General features: G+C 51.0%; 1 protein-coding gene and 1 long non-coding RNA gene across 4 annotated transcripts; one reads left to right on the forward strand and one right to left on the reverse strand.

Annotated features, from left to right (window-relative positions):
• The first annotated feature begins 1,016 nt into the window (after positions 1-1,016).
• LOC139031870 (uncharacterized) lies at positions 1,017-7,141 on the forward strand. Of its 3 annotated transcripts, none has more exons than XR_011484376.1 (2): positions 1,017-1,187; positions 6,821-7,141. It is a non-coding gene; the product is annotated as an uncharacterized lncRNA (long non-coding RNA). The 3 variants fall into 3 exon arrangements; XR_011484378.1 differs by having other exon boundaries at positions 6,825-7,141; XR_011484377.1 differs by lacking the exon at positions 1,017-1,187 and adding an exon at positions 5,103-5,445.
• EEF1G (eukaryotic translation elongation factor 1 gamma) lies at positions 7,011-16,468 on the reverse strand. Its single transcript, XM_020899529.2, has 10 exons — positions 16,359-16,468; positions 15,114-15,272; positions 14,370-14,433; positions 14,071-14,213; positions 13,436-13,579; positions 10,805-10,934; positions 10,387-10,600; positions 7,683-7,855; positions 7,471-7,595; positions 7,011-7,248 (listed from the first exon to the last, which is right to left on the reverse strand). Exons 1-10 carry the CDS (start codon positions 16,368-16,370, stop codon positions 7,090-7,092), a joined length of 1,323 nt encoding a protein of 440 aa, XP_020755188.1. The 5' UTR covers positions 16,371-16,468; the 3' UTR covers positions 7,011-7,089.
• Between the last annotated feature and the right edge of the window lie 468 nt (positions 16,469-16,936).

The raw sequence follows: 16,936 nt of genomic DNA on the forward strand, positions 1-16,936 counted from the left end.
TACCTAAAATCACATAACCTCAGAAGCAGGACTCAAAGTTCCCATCCACATCTAAGCTCCAGGAGGGCAGGCATTGTTTGTTTTCTGCTGTGTACTCTGTCTACAGCAGTGGCTGGCACCTAGCAATCATGCCAGAACACTTTGCTGAAAAAGTGAATGAATGAAGGAATAAACTGCAGATATAACTGGCCCCAAAGCCCTTGTTCCTCTTCTTTTTTAAAATAATTTTTTTTGGCCACGCATGTAGGATCTTAGTTCCCTGGCCAGGGATCGAACCTGCACTGAGCCCCTTGCATTGGAAGCTTGGAGTCTTAACCAATGGCCCACCAGAGAAGTCCCCCCAAAGTTCTTGTACTTTATACAACAGCATCCTGTACCCCACAAGTTTCCCCTCACTCTCAGCCCCCACGTGTAGTTCTCTCATGCAGCTTTGCACAAACATTTACTGTGTCCAGCACTGGGACAGGGGTAGGTGATGGTGGTGGTGATGGTGATGGTACAGGCAACAGAGTCCTTGACAAAATGGAATCCCTGCCCCCAGGTGCTCAGTCCAGAATGATCTAGCCTCTGATGCTACCCTACCTTGCACTGTGAGTCCCATGCTTTGGAAAAACTGGATGTCATCTTTTCTTCCAGATCTTTTACACCCATATCTTACTCCCCCTACAAAGACAGGCTATTTTTTAGTTAAAAGGAGTTCCCTCCCTCTGAACATTGTTTCAGATTTCCCCATCAAAGTAAGGGCTACCCAGGAATCTGAGAGGACTTCAGCCTTCCTGCTGGCGCTTCACTGCCCTTCAGAAGCATCCCACACCACACAGTCCTCCAGACCCACTGGAAAAGCAAGGTCCGCTCTAGGACTCGTCATCACTGGGATACCCCAGCTTTGCCAGAAGTGCCACTCCCTCCCCGGGGGTTCCCTGATTTGTAGGTAGTATGTGTGTAATGAACCCTGGGCTCCTGTGTTGCCAGGCAACGTGCCTCTGTTTTGTTCTTATTATGCCTGTTTCCATAGCAACCGCAAAGGGGCGCTCTGTGGGCAGGCCCCATGCCAGGGGATTCCCCTTCCCTTTCCTTCTCCCCACAGTCCCCGTCTCTGAAATCAGTGCATGATGAGGAAGAAAAGATGGGACTGCTCTACGAGTCATCATGGCTTTTAAACTCTGACACCAGGAAGGAAGTGAAAGGTGCAGTCTGTTCGCCGTCTCTTTGAAAGCAGAGGGCCCAGTCGAGGGCCCTTTGGCATGTCAGCCTTAGGAGCACAGAAATTACTGTTACCCCTTCTTTGAGTCACGCGGCATTTCCCAGATCCCCTTCTCCACCCGGTACAACACATCAACTCAAGACATGAGTATCCCTGCCAAGCACCAGGCTCTTCTCCATTCACTTTCAATTCTTTGTAAAAACATATATTTAATTGGCTGCACCAGATCTTAGTTTCGGCATGTGAGATCTAATTCCCTGATCAGGGATCGAAGCCGGGCCCCCTGCATTGGGAGAGCAGAGTCTTAGCCACTGGATCACCCGGCAAGTTTCTCACTTTTGATTCTTAATCTAATATCTTCCCCAGTGGAGCAGCAAGCTTATTGGGTGATTCTGGGACCCAAACATTATTTTCTAAGCAATTCTCAAACTCCAAACTCAAACTCAACACAGGAAGGAAGCCGAGTCAACCCATCCTTCTCCAGCTCAATTCAAATCCCAGCCTGTATTTAAAGCTCAGGGTTCAAATAAGGAGTTCCTGAATTGCTCAGATCAGACAGCTGGGATACCGGAAACCCTCCCATTACACTCAGTCCTAATTGAGATCTTCAGGCCCAAGCAGAACCCAAGTTAAAGCTGATTAGAGAACAAGAGACAAGACCCAGGGCCCTGAGTAGAGACTGGGAGGTAAGAAGGCAAAGAAATGCTGTCCAGGCAAGTGAAGGGCGGGGGAAAGGGAGCATGGAGAGCGGGGCGGGAGGATGCAAGGTGACAACTGGATTCCTAGATGGCCCTGCGCTGTTGGGGCTAGGATGCTGGGGGAGCAAAAAGATAACAGGAAATGGGGACCCAGGATTAAGGGAAAGAAGTGGCAAAACAGGACTGAATGAGGCTGTCAAGGGAGGGAGGGAGGGAGGGAGGGAGGGAGGGAGGGAGAGAGAAAAAAAAGCCCAAAGCTGAGCTAGGGACTGGGCGGACGGACTTGTAAACAGGAGCCGAGGGAGGGAGCTGGAATGAACGGGGCAGCCAACGCCCCAGCCAGCTCCCCTCCCCAGCAGGGAGCGGGGAGCGCGAGGGAGGCGCCGGGAGAGGGGAACACCAGTCTCCTCGCCCCTTTTTTGGACTCTGCCTTTCTCCCACACTTTCCAGATTCCTCTGCTTTCCCCCCAGTTCCCCAGGGAAGGGGAGACCAGCCCAGGCTTCTCTCTCCGTCCTCTGCTCACACTTCCCAAGTCCAGTTTAAGGGGATCAGACTGAGCGGGGAAGGAAGGGCCTGGGCTGCCCAGAGCCTGAGTCACCACATAGTTGAGGTTCCTGTCACCCAAAGACCCGCCCCTGCTACACCCTGCGCCCTCTGCCCGCCGCCCCAGGGACTCGGATCACCGGGGCTGACCCTGCCCTAGGACCTGCTCCACTTCCACGAGCCTTACTCGGGTCGGGGCTGTCCTTCTCGGGCTGATACCAACCTCTTCCTGGCTTCCGAAACCTAATGTGCTTGTCTGCCACTTTTGGGGGGAGCACTCTCCTGCTCTTTTTTTGGGAGCAAAAGTGACTCAGTTGAGAGGCTGCAAGAACTGTGGAAAGAGAAGCATGCACCCCTGATAAGTCACTTCCCCTCTCTGGACTCCAGTTTCCTCTTGGGCAAAAGAAAGGGACTGCGTGCTGTGGTCTCCCGGAGGTACATTCTGTAAGACTGAGTCAAAGAGATGGGGAATTGCTATTGAACACAGTGGGATAAAAGGGGTGTGTTTGCTAACCCCTGCCCTAACAGTAGGAGTGGGCGGGGCACAGGCTCCAGCAAGGCCACTGTAGGGCAGCCAACACCCCAGGCAATTCGGTGACTCAGGTCCCCGCACAGAGGGCGACAGGCAGGAAGGCACCCCGTGCTCCCCTGTGAGTCAGGGAAATGCAGATCTCCGTGGAGAATGACCAGCCAAGGTCCCGCTCTGACCAACTCTCCCTTACAACCTAGAAAGCTTCCAATCCCAGTGTGGGCCCCCCAGTCCCTTTGATGAGTGCCCTGTCCTCGCTGACCCGGCTCCCACTCCTCCTGCCTGGCCTTAGCAAGCCCTCTGCCTTCCACTCCATAGCGGTCCCCACCCTCCAATGGCTCCCCTGTCCTGCCATGTCCCCTCGCTTACCCCTTGGCTCTGCCCATCCTCACTATCCACCCCCATCCTGGCAGAGCCAGCCAGATGATTGCAAAAGGGCTGAGCCAGCGGGAGAGGCCCTCACATGACAGCTGTCCCTGCGGCGGAGGGGAGGGGGCAGCTGGAAGTAGAGGGAGGCACATTCCACGGGAGATCTGATCAGAAATAGCCCCAAACCCTGAAAGACCGTCCAGCTCCGGCTCAGTGCAAAGCCTGCCCATTGTATGAAACAAAGTAAGGTCAACAGGCTGTCTTTGGAATCCCGAGGAAATTAGGAAAACAAAAGGGGGTGGTTACAGCAGGGGAGGGGGCTACAAGAATGAAAAAAATCCAGGAACGTCTAGAGATCCAGGGTCACGAAGGATACTTTTGCCATTGATCCAGCCCAACCTGCCCAAAACATTCTCCTTCTTCTAAGAGAGTCAAGTGAATTTAGGGTTACTCTCCAGCAACCGCCATCACCCGCCACGCCACCCATCCCTTGGGTGCTGAGGTTCTGGGACACCCCAGTCATTCCACTGGAGTAAAACACAGCCTCCTCTGGGAGCCAGGCCAGCCTGATCAGAGCGAACAGACAGGAGCAGGTGGCACAGTCTCTCTAACCTTTCTGGAGCGCCAGTATTTTAGCTCCACAGCATTAAGCAGAGAATAAAGACAGTGGATACCCCAGAATGACATTCTAACATACAGAGAACTGATCAAATCACGTGGGGGAAGTTCCAGTGTCCTGGAGGTACCACTGATGGGGTGAACCAGGGAAGCCACACTCACCCAGGAAAACCCCTTTGATGTTTGGAGGTTAAGTTTGCATTCTGAGGACATGCCATGAAAGGTTGCCATGTGAGGACATGCCATGAAATGTTGCCATGAAAACCACGGTATCAGTTTCAGAAATGACTGGGTGGAGTCTTCAAAGCACTTCATGCCTCTCCCTTCAACATTCTAGACCCTTCCCCCACCCTTCAAAAGGGGAACTGGCACACGTGGGGCATGTGGGCAGCTGGTGGGATGGGCCCGACCCAGTGTGAGCAGCAGCTGTCCAGCTCCGGCTCCAACCAGGACACGAGGAAAAGATAATCTAGGTCTTTCTTGGAAGAACTTTAAAGGTTTTTGACTTTTTAATAAGTGACTTAAGCAGAAGCACCAACAAAGCTAAAATAAATAGCTGCTTTGACCAGTATCTACTGGTTTATCTACAAGCTAAACCAAGACTCGGCCTCCCATTGACACTCTAGCCTCTGTAAAGATTTTATCTGCAGTCAAAGGCACCTCTTGAGCCCTGGCCCCCTCTCCAGTTTCTCACCCTCTCTTTCTGGAGGCGCTGAGAATCTGTCCAGTAAGCGGATGAAACAGTCTCCTCTTTCCCACATCCTATCCCTTTTCTCCAAGACCCTGCCCTGTCCTCAGCTCTCGACCCACTCGGAGCGCCCTCATCCTTTTCCACCCCGCGACCCCAGCGCCTGCCGGCCTGAGCCGCACCCTAGGCGCGAGGATGCCAGCTCCCGCGCGAGCCTCCGGCACGTCGCGAAAGTAACTCTGCCACGGGGGACGTCCCCACCGCGCCAGCGCTCACTGGCTGCGGGTGGCGAGCCGGACGGGGCGGGGCCGGGAGTGCCCACGCCCCGCGCCGGGAGGGGAGGGGAAAGGGGCGGGGCTGCAGCCAGCATTGCTGGAGGGCGGGGGCGGGGGCCGGGGCGGGGGGGGCGCCCAGCTGGATCCTGTAGGGCCCGAGTCCCCAGCCTGCGGCGGTGCGGTGACTCAGGGCTCCCCGGGGCAGGGTGGGGACCGAACCAGCTACAGATGTATTCCCCCTTACCCCGCCCCACATCTGCCGCTAGAAACTCCAACGGTTCATCTCTTTCGAGCCCACCCCTGCAGGGTAGAGGCCCTCACGTCTCACCCCGCCTCCCCCTGGGAGGCCAACAGCAAGCCTTCTAGAGGCCACAACCCCCTCCCTTCGGGCCTCCCACCCCACCTCCGGCTTGCGGGCCCTGGCCCTCCCCCAAGCGCAGGCCTGGCCTCCTCCTCCAACCTGGCCGTACTCCTCGGCACCAAACCGCCGAGTTAGAGGCGCTGGAGGCAGGACGTGTGGGTGAGTCACTCTTCCTGCAGTCTGAGGGAGGCTGGGAGGCGCTCCAGGCCCCCCACGCCAGAACTCCGCTGTCCACGTGTGCTGCCAGGCCCGCCGCAGCTCGAGCTGCGGCCCACCCAGCGGAACCGCCGCCGCTTTCCCCGGGCCTCTCAGGCTAGCCCCTTCAAACCTACCTGCTCGGCTCGATTTCTCCTGCCTCAGTCTCCAAGGTCCTGGGAAGATGAAGGGTACCAGAAAGGTCGGGAAGATTACACAAGACAAGGAGCAGGGGGTGTGGAGGGAAATGGAATCTGGGAGGGGAGTTTGACAGGTTCTGTGAGGCCCCAGGAACCAGCCTAGGGCTCACGCTGGCTAGCACCTAGCACTCTTAGATCCTATCCTAGAGGAGCCCAGAATATTCAGAAGCAAGACAGGTAGCAAATTTGGATCCAACTCAAGACAGAGCTGCCAGGGAGCAAAGTCTGAGCAAGAATCAACCCATCCTCACCCAGCTGGATTCCAAATCACAATCTTCCCCATCATTTATTCACAGAATCCCAACTGCAGTCAAGGTCCTAGCTCAATTAGTCCTACCCCCTTAAAGCTACCAGCCTGTACCCACCTGTACCAGGTACCCACCTGTACCAGGAAAAATCACTGTGTTCCCCTCCCTAGCCAAGAATCCCCTTCTTTGTGCCTGGCCTAAAAGGGATGGGAAAAAAATAACCAGTTACCTATACCTGCAGACCAGACTCACGACTTTCTGCATATGCCTCAAAATGTGAGCCAAACCAGGTTTCCAAATTCACCCGAGCTGTTAAATTTATAGGGAGATCCATAATGCTCTTCACAAGACACAGAAACGACCATCAGAGAAGGGCAAGTTATCTCTGAAAAGGGTGTAATAAAAATTAAGCTCAAAGGAGAAAAAAAAAACAACCAGTACTGTTCTGAGCAGGGTTGTTAAATGACATTTATGACTGCTCTACATTCCAGGAAGCAGCAGGGTGTGTTTATGGTACAGGCTCCAGGGACACCCACTGGGTTCAAAATTCTGCCTCCACCACCTAAGACGTGTGATCACAGGCAAGTTACTTAAATCTTGGAACCCCACTTCCTTGTGAGAAAGTAGGGATACCCCAGAGACGCTCTGCTGCCAAGTTGGGCCCACAGGCCAGTTATCTGTTCCAAGGAGTCTGTGCCTCGTCTTGTTGTTGGTCTGAAGTGTTAAAACTGATTCTTGGGAATGGCTGCGGCAGGGAGTCGTGTTAAGTGGCTGTGCATGCTACGCTCTCCCCACCAGCAGGTAGTCTCCCCCCTCACGGGGGAGGGTCTGGAATTAGGTAGTTACAAAGGCCCATGTCACCACCTCCTAACTACATCCAATCTTTCTCAGCTAGGCTAGAAGATGGTCATCACGGGAGAAGCAACGCAGTAAACAGAAACTGAGGAGCGGCTTCTCTGCTCTTCTGAAGACTTCTCTCCTGCGCAGGGAGGTTCCGCAGGCACAGACAGAACCCTGCTCCAACACATCTACTCCCCTTTGAAGAAGCCATCACCCACAAAGGAGGCAGCACAGGGAAGCGTTCAATGTTCAGTTTCCTTTAATGACCCCCATTCTCCCCGAAGGGCAGGTGCAGGCAGCTGGGCGATGGCAAGAGGTGTTCACTTGAAGATCTTGCCCTGATTGAAGGCTTTGCCCACATGCTGGAAGGCCCCTTCCCAGCAAAAGTATTCTCGAACCAGAGTCTGGGTCTCCTCACTGCTGGGATCCAGTTTCCGCCATGTGTATGACTCGTAGTCCACCTGCCAATCTGGACTCAGCTGGGGAGAAAAAGTCAGGTAAGAAGCATGTGGTCAGGTTATTAAACACTGTCCCACACCTGTTACTTCCAGCTCAGACACCCATCATCAGAGCCCAGGATGCCTGTGAACATGACTGCTTTTTCATAGACACATTCCTTGAAGTCTCCAGGACGCCCTCTGACTCAGGAACATGAGTGCATTTCCCAAATCCATGCCCCACCTCCCCTGCACCTTCCTTACCGGAAAAGCAAGCTCCTGGCCTCGAAAGACCCAGACCCCAGAAATGGAGCTGCTATTGTTGGTTCCAAAGAGAATGACACTGGCAAAGGCATTCTTCCTCAGTTTGTCCAATCGCTGGAACATTCCTGAAGGGGAAGAAGAACATTCAGCCTTTGAAATCACATCGCCCACTACCGTGGCCTCCATTCCTCTCCCCAGAGCCATCCTCTCACCAGTGATGAGGTTGCAGCTCATGAAGGTCTGGGTGAGCTCTTCAGGGAAGCGATACTCAGAGTACCACAGGGACCAGCCATCCTTATCAAAGTGATCCCAAAAGTACGGCAGCGCCACGGAGAGCGTATCCTCGTTGGAGTACTTGCGCTTAAATTCATCCAACACAAAGGTACTGCACGGAGGGAATAAAGCAAGGAAGTCAAGGTGGGGAAGGTCCTACTGAGGCAACGGATGTCGCCAGGCTGAAAGAAGCTAAGGGTGTTTTCACTCCAACCTACTGCTTTACAGGAAGTCACTGGACTGGCAGATGTGTATCTCCTCAAGGGAGGAGAGCTGAGGGGTATGAGAGGGGCCCAGGGCAGCTAGGCACATGGTATGCAAAGCCCGGGGTGGGTGGGGCCCAGGAGGGCCCCAGGACCATCTGCCCAAGAAAGGTGTGGCGAGCTGCTGCCCCCTGGTGGAGACTCGCAGCAATAATGCCTCTTTTTTCCCGTCTGGCCCCTCCCAGGGCTCCTCTCCATGAGTCACACTTGGTTCCTGACTCACCCAAGTCGCTGCCCACCGCCCCACCCCCATCTCACACTATAATGACAGCAATGTAAGAGATGAATGTCTTCAAAGGGCCTCCACGCCAAATCCCACACCCGCGACCTTTAGTTACTCTGCCCAGAAACAAGTCCAGGTGCTGAAAACACCCCAGGTGGTCTCTGAAGCAATCTAGCACAGGGACAGACACCAAGGATGCCAGCACCAGTATCAGTATAGGAGAGGTGTCTCCCACCGTGGTAAGCAGGGCTTCCGTTTTTTTTCAATTATAAAAATAGATGCTGACTGAAGACCACTTGTGATGCGTTAATATTTTAATATATTTCCCGTTGGTGGTGTTCCAAAGATGCAGCATGTAGTTCTGTGCCTTACACAATTTGTTCATTGCCTGGTTATTGAGAATGTTTTGCAAATGTTTTAATGGCTAAATGATTTTCTACTGCATGAAAGTGACATAGATCTCTTAAACATCCTTATACTGAATGTTTAACTTGTTCAATTATTAGTATAAATAAGTCGTCAAACCCTAGAGTCACAGACTGTTACCATCCCTCCTTTTATAAACAAATATGGTTAAGTAGTGTGACTTGCTCACTGTTATAATATAGCCGAGAACTGTCTTTTAACCCGAGGTCCTAGGGTCTTCCCAAATGCACATCAGAGACCTCATTTGAGGGGCTTTACTGCCTCAACCACCTCAGAAGTGGAGCTGGGGAGTTTTCTTTCACTTCTTCCTGAACTGTCTGAACTTTATAAACTTTATTATTCATGACCATGTGTCCATTTCTCCCCCTAAGCTGAACACAGGCTCTAAACAGCTCCTGAAACAAGTTAGCTGAAAGGTCTTAAAATAACTAAAGTTAACTCTGAACTCATCTGAGTCTTTTCTGTCCGTCTCTGAAGACATCCCCTTTAAGAATCCTGGGGAAAAGCATCTGGGCAGCTCAGGAGAGCACCATGGTAATGCAACCAACATGTATGAATAGACATGCCAAACCAATAACAAAGAATGCACAGTTTACTAAAGATTAATGTTTACTGCCTGATTTATTTTCTTCCCAGTGTACAGACCCCAAATATGTAAATGTCTCCAGCTAATAATTAACAGTATCTATGTTACAAGAGCGTATACAGTTTGGGCTGGTTATCACATACCAAAAATGCTGCTCGCTCCTGACCTGACCTTGTGCTAAAAGGTTCAGAAACACATCTTTAAAGAGCAGCTGTGTTAGGAGCCTCTTGTATGAAGTGCCTGGTAGGAAGAAATCTCAGCTACAGCCCAAGTTGGTCCCCAAATTGGAAAGCAGCAGTTTCTTATGGCAACTATCTAGTACCATGTTTGTCGTTTATAACTGCACATACTTCTTATGCCCACCACCAGCGTGTGCTCCTTCATCCTATATACAAACCACTACAAAATGGGGACGTCAAACAATCGTGCATTCCAAAGGACCAACTAGTGACAAGACAGATGGCTTTCGGAAAGGCAGAGTGAGTGGGCAAGAAAAACAGAAAACAGAACTAAGTGATGTGACTACAGAAAAGACATTTCTCATATTGCTTGAAACTCTAATACAGTGACTTAGAGCAGTGGCTGAAGAAAGCTATGATTCTAAAAATCTCCCCTCTACTGTATTCTTTCTTCCAAGAACCCTACACAGTTGCCCACCTCATCTGCCTCTTTCTCCTTGAGGGGTTTAACTCCCTTCACCTGGGAAACAATCAGACAAGCACTATATAGCTATAGTCATCATTCTTTCTCTTAGTGAGCAATCTTGATACAGGCTGGTGCAGCAAAAAGACAATCAAAGGCTACTGATGTGGTGTCTGCTGCCTCAGCAAAGCCAGCCCAGCAGAGCCGATGCAAGGCGCCTCTCCATCTTCGTCCTTCCTGCACCCCTCAATGTACCAGTTCCCAGCCATCTCAAACCTTGACAAGTGCACCCAAGACCAAACAAGTCACCAGCAAGTCACCTCCACACCGAATTCTGGGCCCATCTGCTTTCTTTGCCAGAAAGTAGTTCTGATATTCTCAAATATCAGATGCACTAGAAACTTGCTTTCTTTTTGAAAATTCACCCATCTGTTGTTGATAAGCAACTCAGTTTTGTATGGACAACCTAAAATCCTGGGCCCCAAGCCCTTTAACATCCATACCTCTTGGGCAGATGGGCAAAGGGATCCTTGGCCTTCGGCTCGGCAGCCAGCGCCTGCTCACATTCATCCAGCTCCTCCTCAGGAGCAGGGGCGGCCGCCTTCTTCTCCTCTTTGCCCTCCTTCCGCTCCGCCTGGGGCTTCGGCTTCTCTTCTCGAGAACCTTTCTCCTTCCGTGGGGTGTCCTTTTTAGGCTGGCTCTCTGCAAACTTTTTAGCTGGTGCAAAAGACAGGGAGAAAAGTCAGCATCCGGCCTCTTTCCACGTCCCTCCCAAACCAGGTACAAGCACAGTAATGGGAGGAAAACTGCTGGGGGCACCAAGTAAGGGATCCAGATGAACCCAGACAGGAAATCAAGGGGTTAAGACTGAGCAAACAAGTCCCCTGATCCTGCCTGCATGTTCCTTGATCTCAGACTTACCATCAAACTGGGCCATTTTCTCACAGAGTTTCACCTCTCCCAAGACAGCCCGGAACTGGGGCTGGTTAATGCAGGTGAGGAACCAGCGGTTGGTGTTAGGGAAGGCCTGGCGGAAAGAAGGCTCCAGAACCTGCCAGGATGAGAATAGACATGAAGTCAGTGGAGGGAAACATCCTGATGTGTCTGAGACAGAGCGAGAAACCCATGCTTCTGTCTACACTGAAGCTTCAGCCCCTTTTCAGCCCCCAGACACCAGCTTTCCCAGGAGGGCTATGCCCACCTACCTTACTAGTCTCTCTCTAGCAGCCCAATTCGGTTTAATGGATGCTGGTCCCACCGCCCAATCACTATGCACAGACTTGGCAGGAATACTTAAATCACCCATTACTCCTTTCACACAGCTATTTCATACCTACAATTTCATGAGTCAGTAAAATTGAAAAGGCTGTGACCAACAGAGGGCTACCAACTACTCCCTCTACCAAATGAATAACAAAAACTATCTACATGAACTGAGTGATATGTGAGAAATACACGTATCATCAAAGTTCAGAAAGTAAATATCTGACAGCAAAAAAAGTATTTTCTTTCAGAAAGACAGTCCTTAAACTCAGCTTCATGAAAAATTCATTTACCGTTGTTTCCATTTACCAAGATCAGAGGGAAAGCAATTCTATCATGGCCACATCACCATCACTTCTGTAGTGCTGGTTCTCCAGTCCTACCCCACAACTTCCAAGCCACATGCCCTTGGCGGGTTACATTTCTCTCGCCCACACAACATGCACAGACTCACTAAGACGGTCCCCGTTAGGCCTTGGCACAGGCTCTGACAAGAGTAGGTGCTTGTTTCTTTGCGGTTATCACGTTACTATTCTGGACCAGTATCGGTTCAAGACCTGCTGTTTAGGACCAGCAATGTGCCATCTTCTTTAACCCAGTAACCTCAATGGTGATTATTACCACTTTGGTTTTACAGATTCCATGAGGAGAAAGACTAATGGAGTTCACATACACTGCCTCCTCCCACACCCGCCCCCCACAACAACCAATGAGTACTGAAGCCAAGAACTATTCCAAGTTCTGCCTCCAAACATCCTAATGCTGAAGCCGCCACCCCTACCTCTCTCTTCACCACTAAACATAAACAGGCTGCCCTAGAAACGTGGGAACAAACTAAACATAACAGCTGCCAAACAGAAATTAAGGGTGACAGAATAGTACTGAACTTCTCAGGAGGGGAAGCAGTTGTGATGTAAGAAGATAGGGTTAGGGGGTCCACATTAAAAGAGAACCAGGCATGACTTTCTCAACATAAGAACAGTCACTTGTGGCCCAAGCCATTCTGTGATCTGAATCTGGCTATACTTGTCTTTGAACAGGTCATAGTAATTAATGATCTTAAGGGCTTCCCTGGTGGCTTAGTGGCAAAGAATCCACCTGCAATGCAGGAGCCACAGGAGACGAGAGTTCAATCCCTGGGTAGGGAAGATATCCTGGAGGAGGACGTGGCAACCCACTCCAGTATTCTTGCCTGGAGAATCCCATGGACAGAGGAGCCTGGTGGGCTACAGTCCATGGGGTTGCCAAAGTCAGACACAACTTAGCAACTAAACCATCAACCATCAAAGGAATAAAAGATCACAGGAACAAAAGATTACAGAAAGAGAATTAACAACAGCAAAGATATTGTATCAGTAGTAAAGACTCCCAATCTTGTTTCAACGATAAAGATTAGCCTAAAGCCCTCAACTACCGGATCAACTGGAACCAAAGGGGCAATGAAAATGGCACTTTCTGACCCTTATGACTTCAATTAAGGTGCAAACCATTAGCCATCCAAGCCCCTTCATGAGTACGTGTGTGCGTGCGTGCTCAGTCACGTTTGACTCTTGTGACCCCATGGACTATAGCCCACCAGACTCCTCTGTCCATGGGATTTTCCAGGCAAGAATATTTGGGTGGGTGGCCATTTCCTTCACCTTAGCTTGAAACTTCTCCAATTTTGCTGTTAGGATAGACACCTGGTGTTTTCCTTACCTGCTACAAGTAGTAATAAACCCTTCTTTGTCCTGCTCAACGCCCCTCAAGAGGCAAGCCCAGTTTTCCAGTAACAGTGGTCCTCAATTAAGACTAGCTGTTGGGGCTTCCCTGGTGGCTCACAGGTAAAGAGTCCACCTGCCAAAGCAGGGCACAAAGGTTCGAACCCTGATCCAGGAAGAGCCCATAAGTCTCGGAACAACTATACCCTTGTGCTACAACTCTGCTAGAGCCTGGGAGCTACAACTACTAAAGCCCACACCCTAGAGCCTGTGCTCTGCAACAAGAGAAGTCACTGCAATGAGAGGCCTGCACACCACGACGCAGAGGAGCCCCTGCTCATCGCAACTAGAGAAAAGCCAAGGAAGCAATGAAGACCCAGCACAGCTTTTAACAACAACAAAAAAGATCCTGCATGCCCAGCTAACACATAGCACAATTAGATAAACAAACAAACAAATACTTTTAAAAAAAAAGGACTGTCACCTCAGACCCTCTCACATTAGCAAAATACAGGCAACCTGGCAGACTTGTCACTTTGTTCCTAACCTTCACCTACTTCCCGCCAACCCGATTCTTTATAAATTTCACCTGTTTATAAAGCCACAACAGTGTGCAGACAACTGTGATGTCAGCCAGCGTCACGCGTTCGCCCACCAGAAAAGTCCTCGTCTTCAAGTGAGCATCCAGCAGCCCCAGAATTCGCCTCACCTCTTCCTTTGCATTCTCTGTGGCCTATTGATTTAAAATGATCAGACTCAGCAGTGGGTAGCAAGCTCTATCCCTGCCCTTCTCCCCCAATAACAGAACCAAGATAGCTATTCCACTAAGTCCTGGCTCACTGCAAATGAAGCCCTCAATGTTAAATTTCTTCAGTGTGGCTTCATTTCAAACTGTACTAATCACAGTCATACATCTTTGAATTTTAGAAGTCACTTTAGAGGTCATCTGGTCTAACAATACTCCCTTACCATCTGATACAATCTTTTTAAAGCAGAAATCTCTGGTCTGTCCACTCAGACCTCCCACCCGCACTGGGTCTGTTAGACAAAGAGTCCAGATAACATCAAGAGCCCAGCGCTTCCCAGCACTCCCAGCTTACATCCCAAAGATTAGGTATTTGCTATTTAGGTGTTCTTGGCATCGCCATTCCTATTCCTTCCTCCCGGATGCTCAGGAGCTGATGCCACCCTGGCCCATGGTCTCCCCCAAGCTCCAAGGCTCACCTGCTTGTTGTGGTGCATGATGCCCAGGGTCGGGAATACCCAGGTGCTGGCTGGTGGCACTATGTCGCTATCAGCAAAGCTCACCCACTGCACCACCTGCGCTGCTGCCTCGGGAGTACTTCCCCGCAGCTCCTCGTTGCTCACTGCAGAGGCAGAACGTGAAGGTCAGAACTCTGGGGTTATGCCAAGACCAGTCCAGGTGCCTGGAAATTCCTCTCCTTGTCCACTCCAGCTCCCCCACCCTCCCCTACTCCTCACCACCTCCAGACCCTCCCACTCCCACGGCCACTGCAGATTACCATAGTAGGCAATGGCATTGCTCTCGAACACACAGAATCCATCGTCACCCTCAAAGGCTGGAACCTGGTGACAAAACAGTCAAAAGTAAAATACACAGCAGTTTCTCACTAGTCAAGTCCAGGAGGCTCAACTGTTTTGAATAGTTTTAATATAAGGCTGATATCCCTTGCTAATCCAACTCTTAATACTATCTGAAACTCAAGAACCAAAACTACATGACTAACTTGCTATCCCCTACAATGTGAACTCACATAAGAAACCCCCCAAATTTAGATATTATTAGATATTTGTACGTAATTCCTCAATCAAATAAGCAAAAGGCAAGAAACCAAGTCCTCTACTGCAGTCTATATTATCCAGAGTATTACCACGTACTACCCCACTGGACTTGATTTAATGATTATTCATCTACCTCCGTAAGCCTCTTGGGGCAAGAATTTCATTCACAGCATATATCTGACCTATTGATATTTGCACTGAAATCAGTCAAAATTCATTCAGCCTGCCTTAAAGAAGCTTGTGAGTTTTATAGGAAATCACTGAAGAATTCTGTACTATTTTTAACTACAATCACCATTAGCTCAAAATAAAAGTGGTTTTTTTTTTTAAGTCTCTGAAGTGTAGGGGAAAAAAATAACATGAAAAGATCCCATTTAAAGATGGAAGCCATTTTCAGAGTGATGGCTTCTCAGTTCTCCTTGGGTTCTCAGGACCAAAGGCCCGTCTTCCACTTCCCTACTCACCTTGCCAGCAGGAAATTTACGGAGAAATTCAGGGGTGCGGTTGGTTTGGCCAAAATGGAAGTGGGGTGGTGCGGAGAGCACGCGGACCTGAGCCCCGCTGTACTGAGCGGCAATGAGGGCCTTGAAGGCCCTCCAGTTTTCAGGGTACGTGTACAGGGTCTGTGGGGAAAAGACGCGGAACAAAACATTAATGACTAGAAAGGTCCCAGTCCCAAAGGTTTCCGGGGAATGACTTCCCTGAGTAATCCCAATCCGTTTCACCTCACTCCCTCTGGTGAACCAAGTTAGTTCTTCCGTGTCTGCTGTCAAGTGTAACCAGAGTCCCCTGAAATACCGAGGACAGAACTACACACCGACTGCTAAATAAAGCTTGGTGACAGATTTGACCTTCTCTAAGGACGTCTCTAGAAGCATTCTCTTCCCCTCAAATATATTTTCAAGAAATACAGAACTTCTAGGTCCCTCAGACTCCATCTGCCGACAAATACACAGCCCTCCCTTCCCAGAGCCCTTGTTCATTCATTCGTGGTTCCCGAGTGCCTGACTACTCTACTGCTGAGCCGCTCACCCTTCAGAAGTATCACCCTTGTTTCCAAGACTCACACATCGACCAAGACATTTCCGAACCCCCTCCGAATAGCCACGGGAACCGAATGGCATCTTAAATCAACTCGGTCTCCCTAAAAACCCTTTCATTTCTTGTCACGCATTCCATCTCTTCGGTCCTGTCCCGCAGTGAGTTCTCCGGGTTGCTTCTCCCCTTCTATTAACCTGGCCAGAGAGGTCCAAATGGCCTGACTTCCCTGTCCGGAGACTCTTCTCGCTCCCAAACCTCCCCGCCGGACCACCCTTAACCGTGGCCAGCCGTACCTGCCCTAAAGACCCTCCTCTTCGCCCTGTCCCTCCTGTTGCCCCACAAAACGGTCGCAAAAGTTTTGCCAACCTGCCCGGATCCCACGTCTCGAGGCGGCAATGAACCCGAACTGCTTTATCAAGCTCCAGACTGCCGGAATCTGGCATCCCTTTTCTCCTCTACCCCAGACCCTTCCACCTCTTCGGCCTCCCAGAACCCTAGCTTCAGTTCCCCTCTGGGGCCTGGAGGCCCTACTCTCGAACAGCACGATCTCTAAACCCCGGATCAGTTCCTGACTCAGCTGCAGAACCCCTCTGACGCCGGCTGAGCCCGCTCAGGCAGAGGATGGCGACGGATAGGATGACCTGTATCGCCAGAGCCGGCAAACTTACCCCAGCCGCCATGGTGATTCCGCAGAGAAAGGGGGTGGGGTTCTCCGCGCTGCCGCAAAGTAAGTCGTCAGGGAGAGAAGGGAGGGGGGAAGGGGAGAGCCGTGGAGAAACAGCAGCCGGAAAGCGAGGACGGCATAGAAGGCTTACGCACGACAGTTCGGTATCCCGCAGCAGCTGAATGGAAAAAAAAGTGGGTGGGGCCAGCTGGCCAGCGCGGAAAAAACTCGCGCCTGCGCAGTGGGGGATGGCCAATCCGAGTCCGGACGTGGAGGTAGACCGCGCGGAGACGCTGAATCCTGGCTGGAAAGCCGCCTCTCTGCAGCTACGTGGCAGAGCTGCCAGCTCGGCATCTCGCGGGGCACCAGAGGCGTTTCCCTCCGGGTCGCCTGTCCCGCGGTGATTTGGTGGAGGTCGTGCCAGACCCACAACATCTTGGTCGTGTGACACTCATTGGGGTGGCAACTGCGTGGAGGTGAAGGGGTCCCACGCTCCTTTTGTTCCAGCTTTCTAGAAGAGAGATTGTACATCTAACCCAAGCCCAGGTCTGAAACCCTCAGTAAAAATGAGGCCTTTTCCAT

Source organism: Odocoileus virginianus, chromosome 28, assembly GCF_023699985.2.
Source record: "Odocoileus virginianus isolate 20LAN1187 ecotype Illinois chromosome 28, Ovbor_1.2, whole genome shotgun sequence".
In the NCBI taxonomy this organism is placed as follows: Eukaryota; Metazoa; Chordata; class Mammalia; order Artiodactyla; family Cervidae; genus Odocoileus; species Odocoileus virginianus.

What these genes read in the sequence shown, in the direction of transcription:
- EEF1G (XM_020899529.2), bottom strand. An exon ending in CAATGCCATTGCCTACTATG is followed by an intron (nt 14,214 to 14,369) that starts GTAATCTGCAGT and finishes CTGCCTCTGCAG; the next exon opens with TGAGCAACGAGGAGCTGCGG. An exon ending in TGTTGTGGCTTTATAAACAG is followed by an intron (nt 10,935 to 13,435) that starts GTGAAATTTATA and finishes TCATCCTGGCAG; the next exon opens with GTTCTGGAGCCTTCTTTCCG.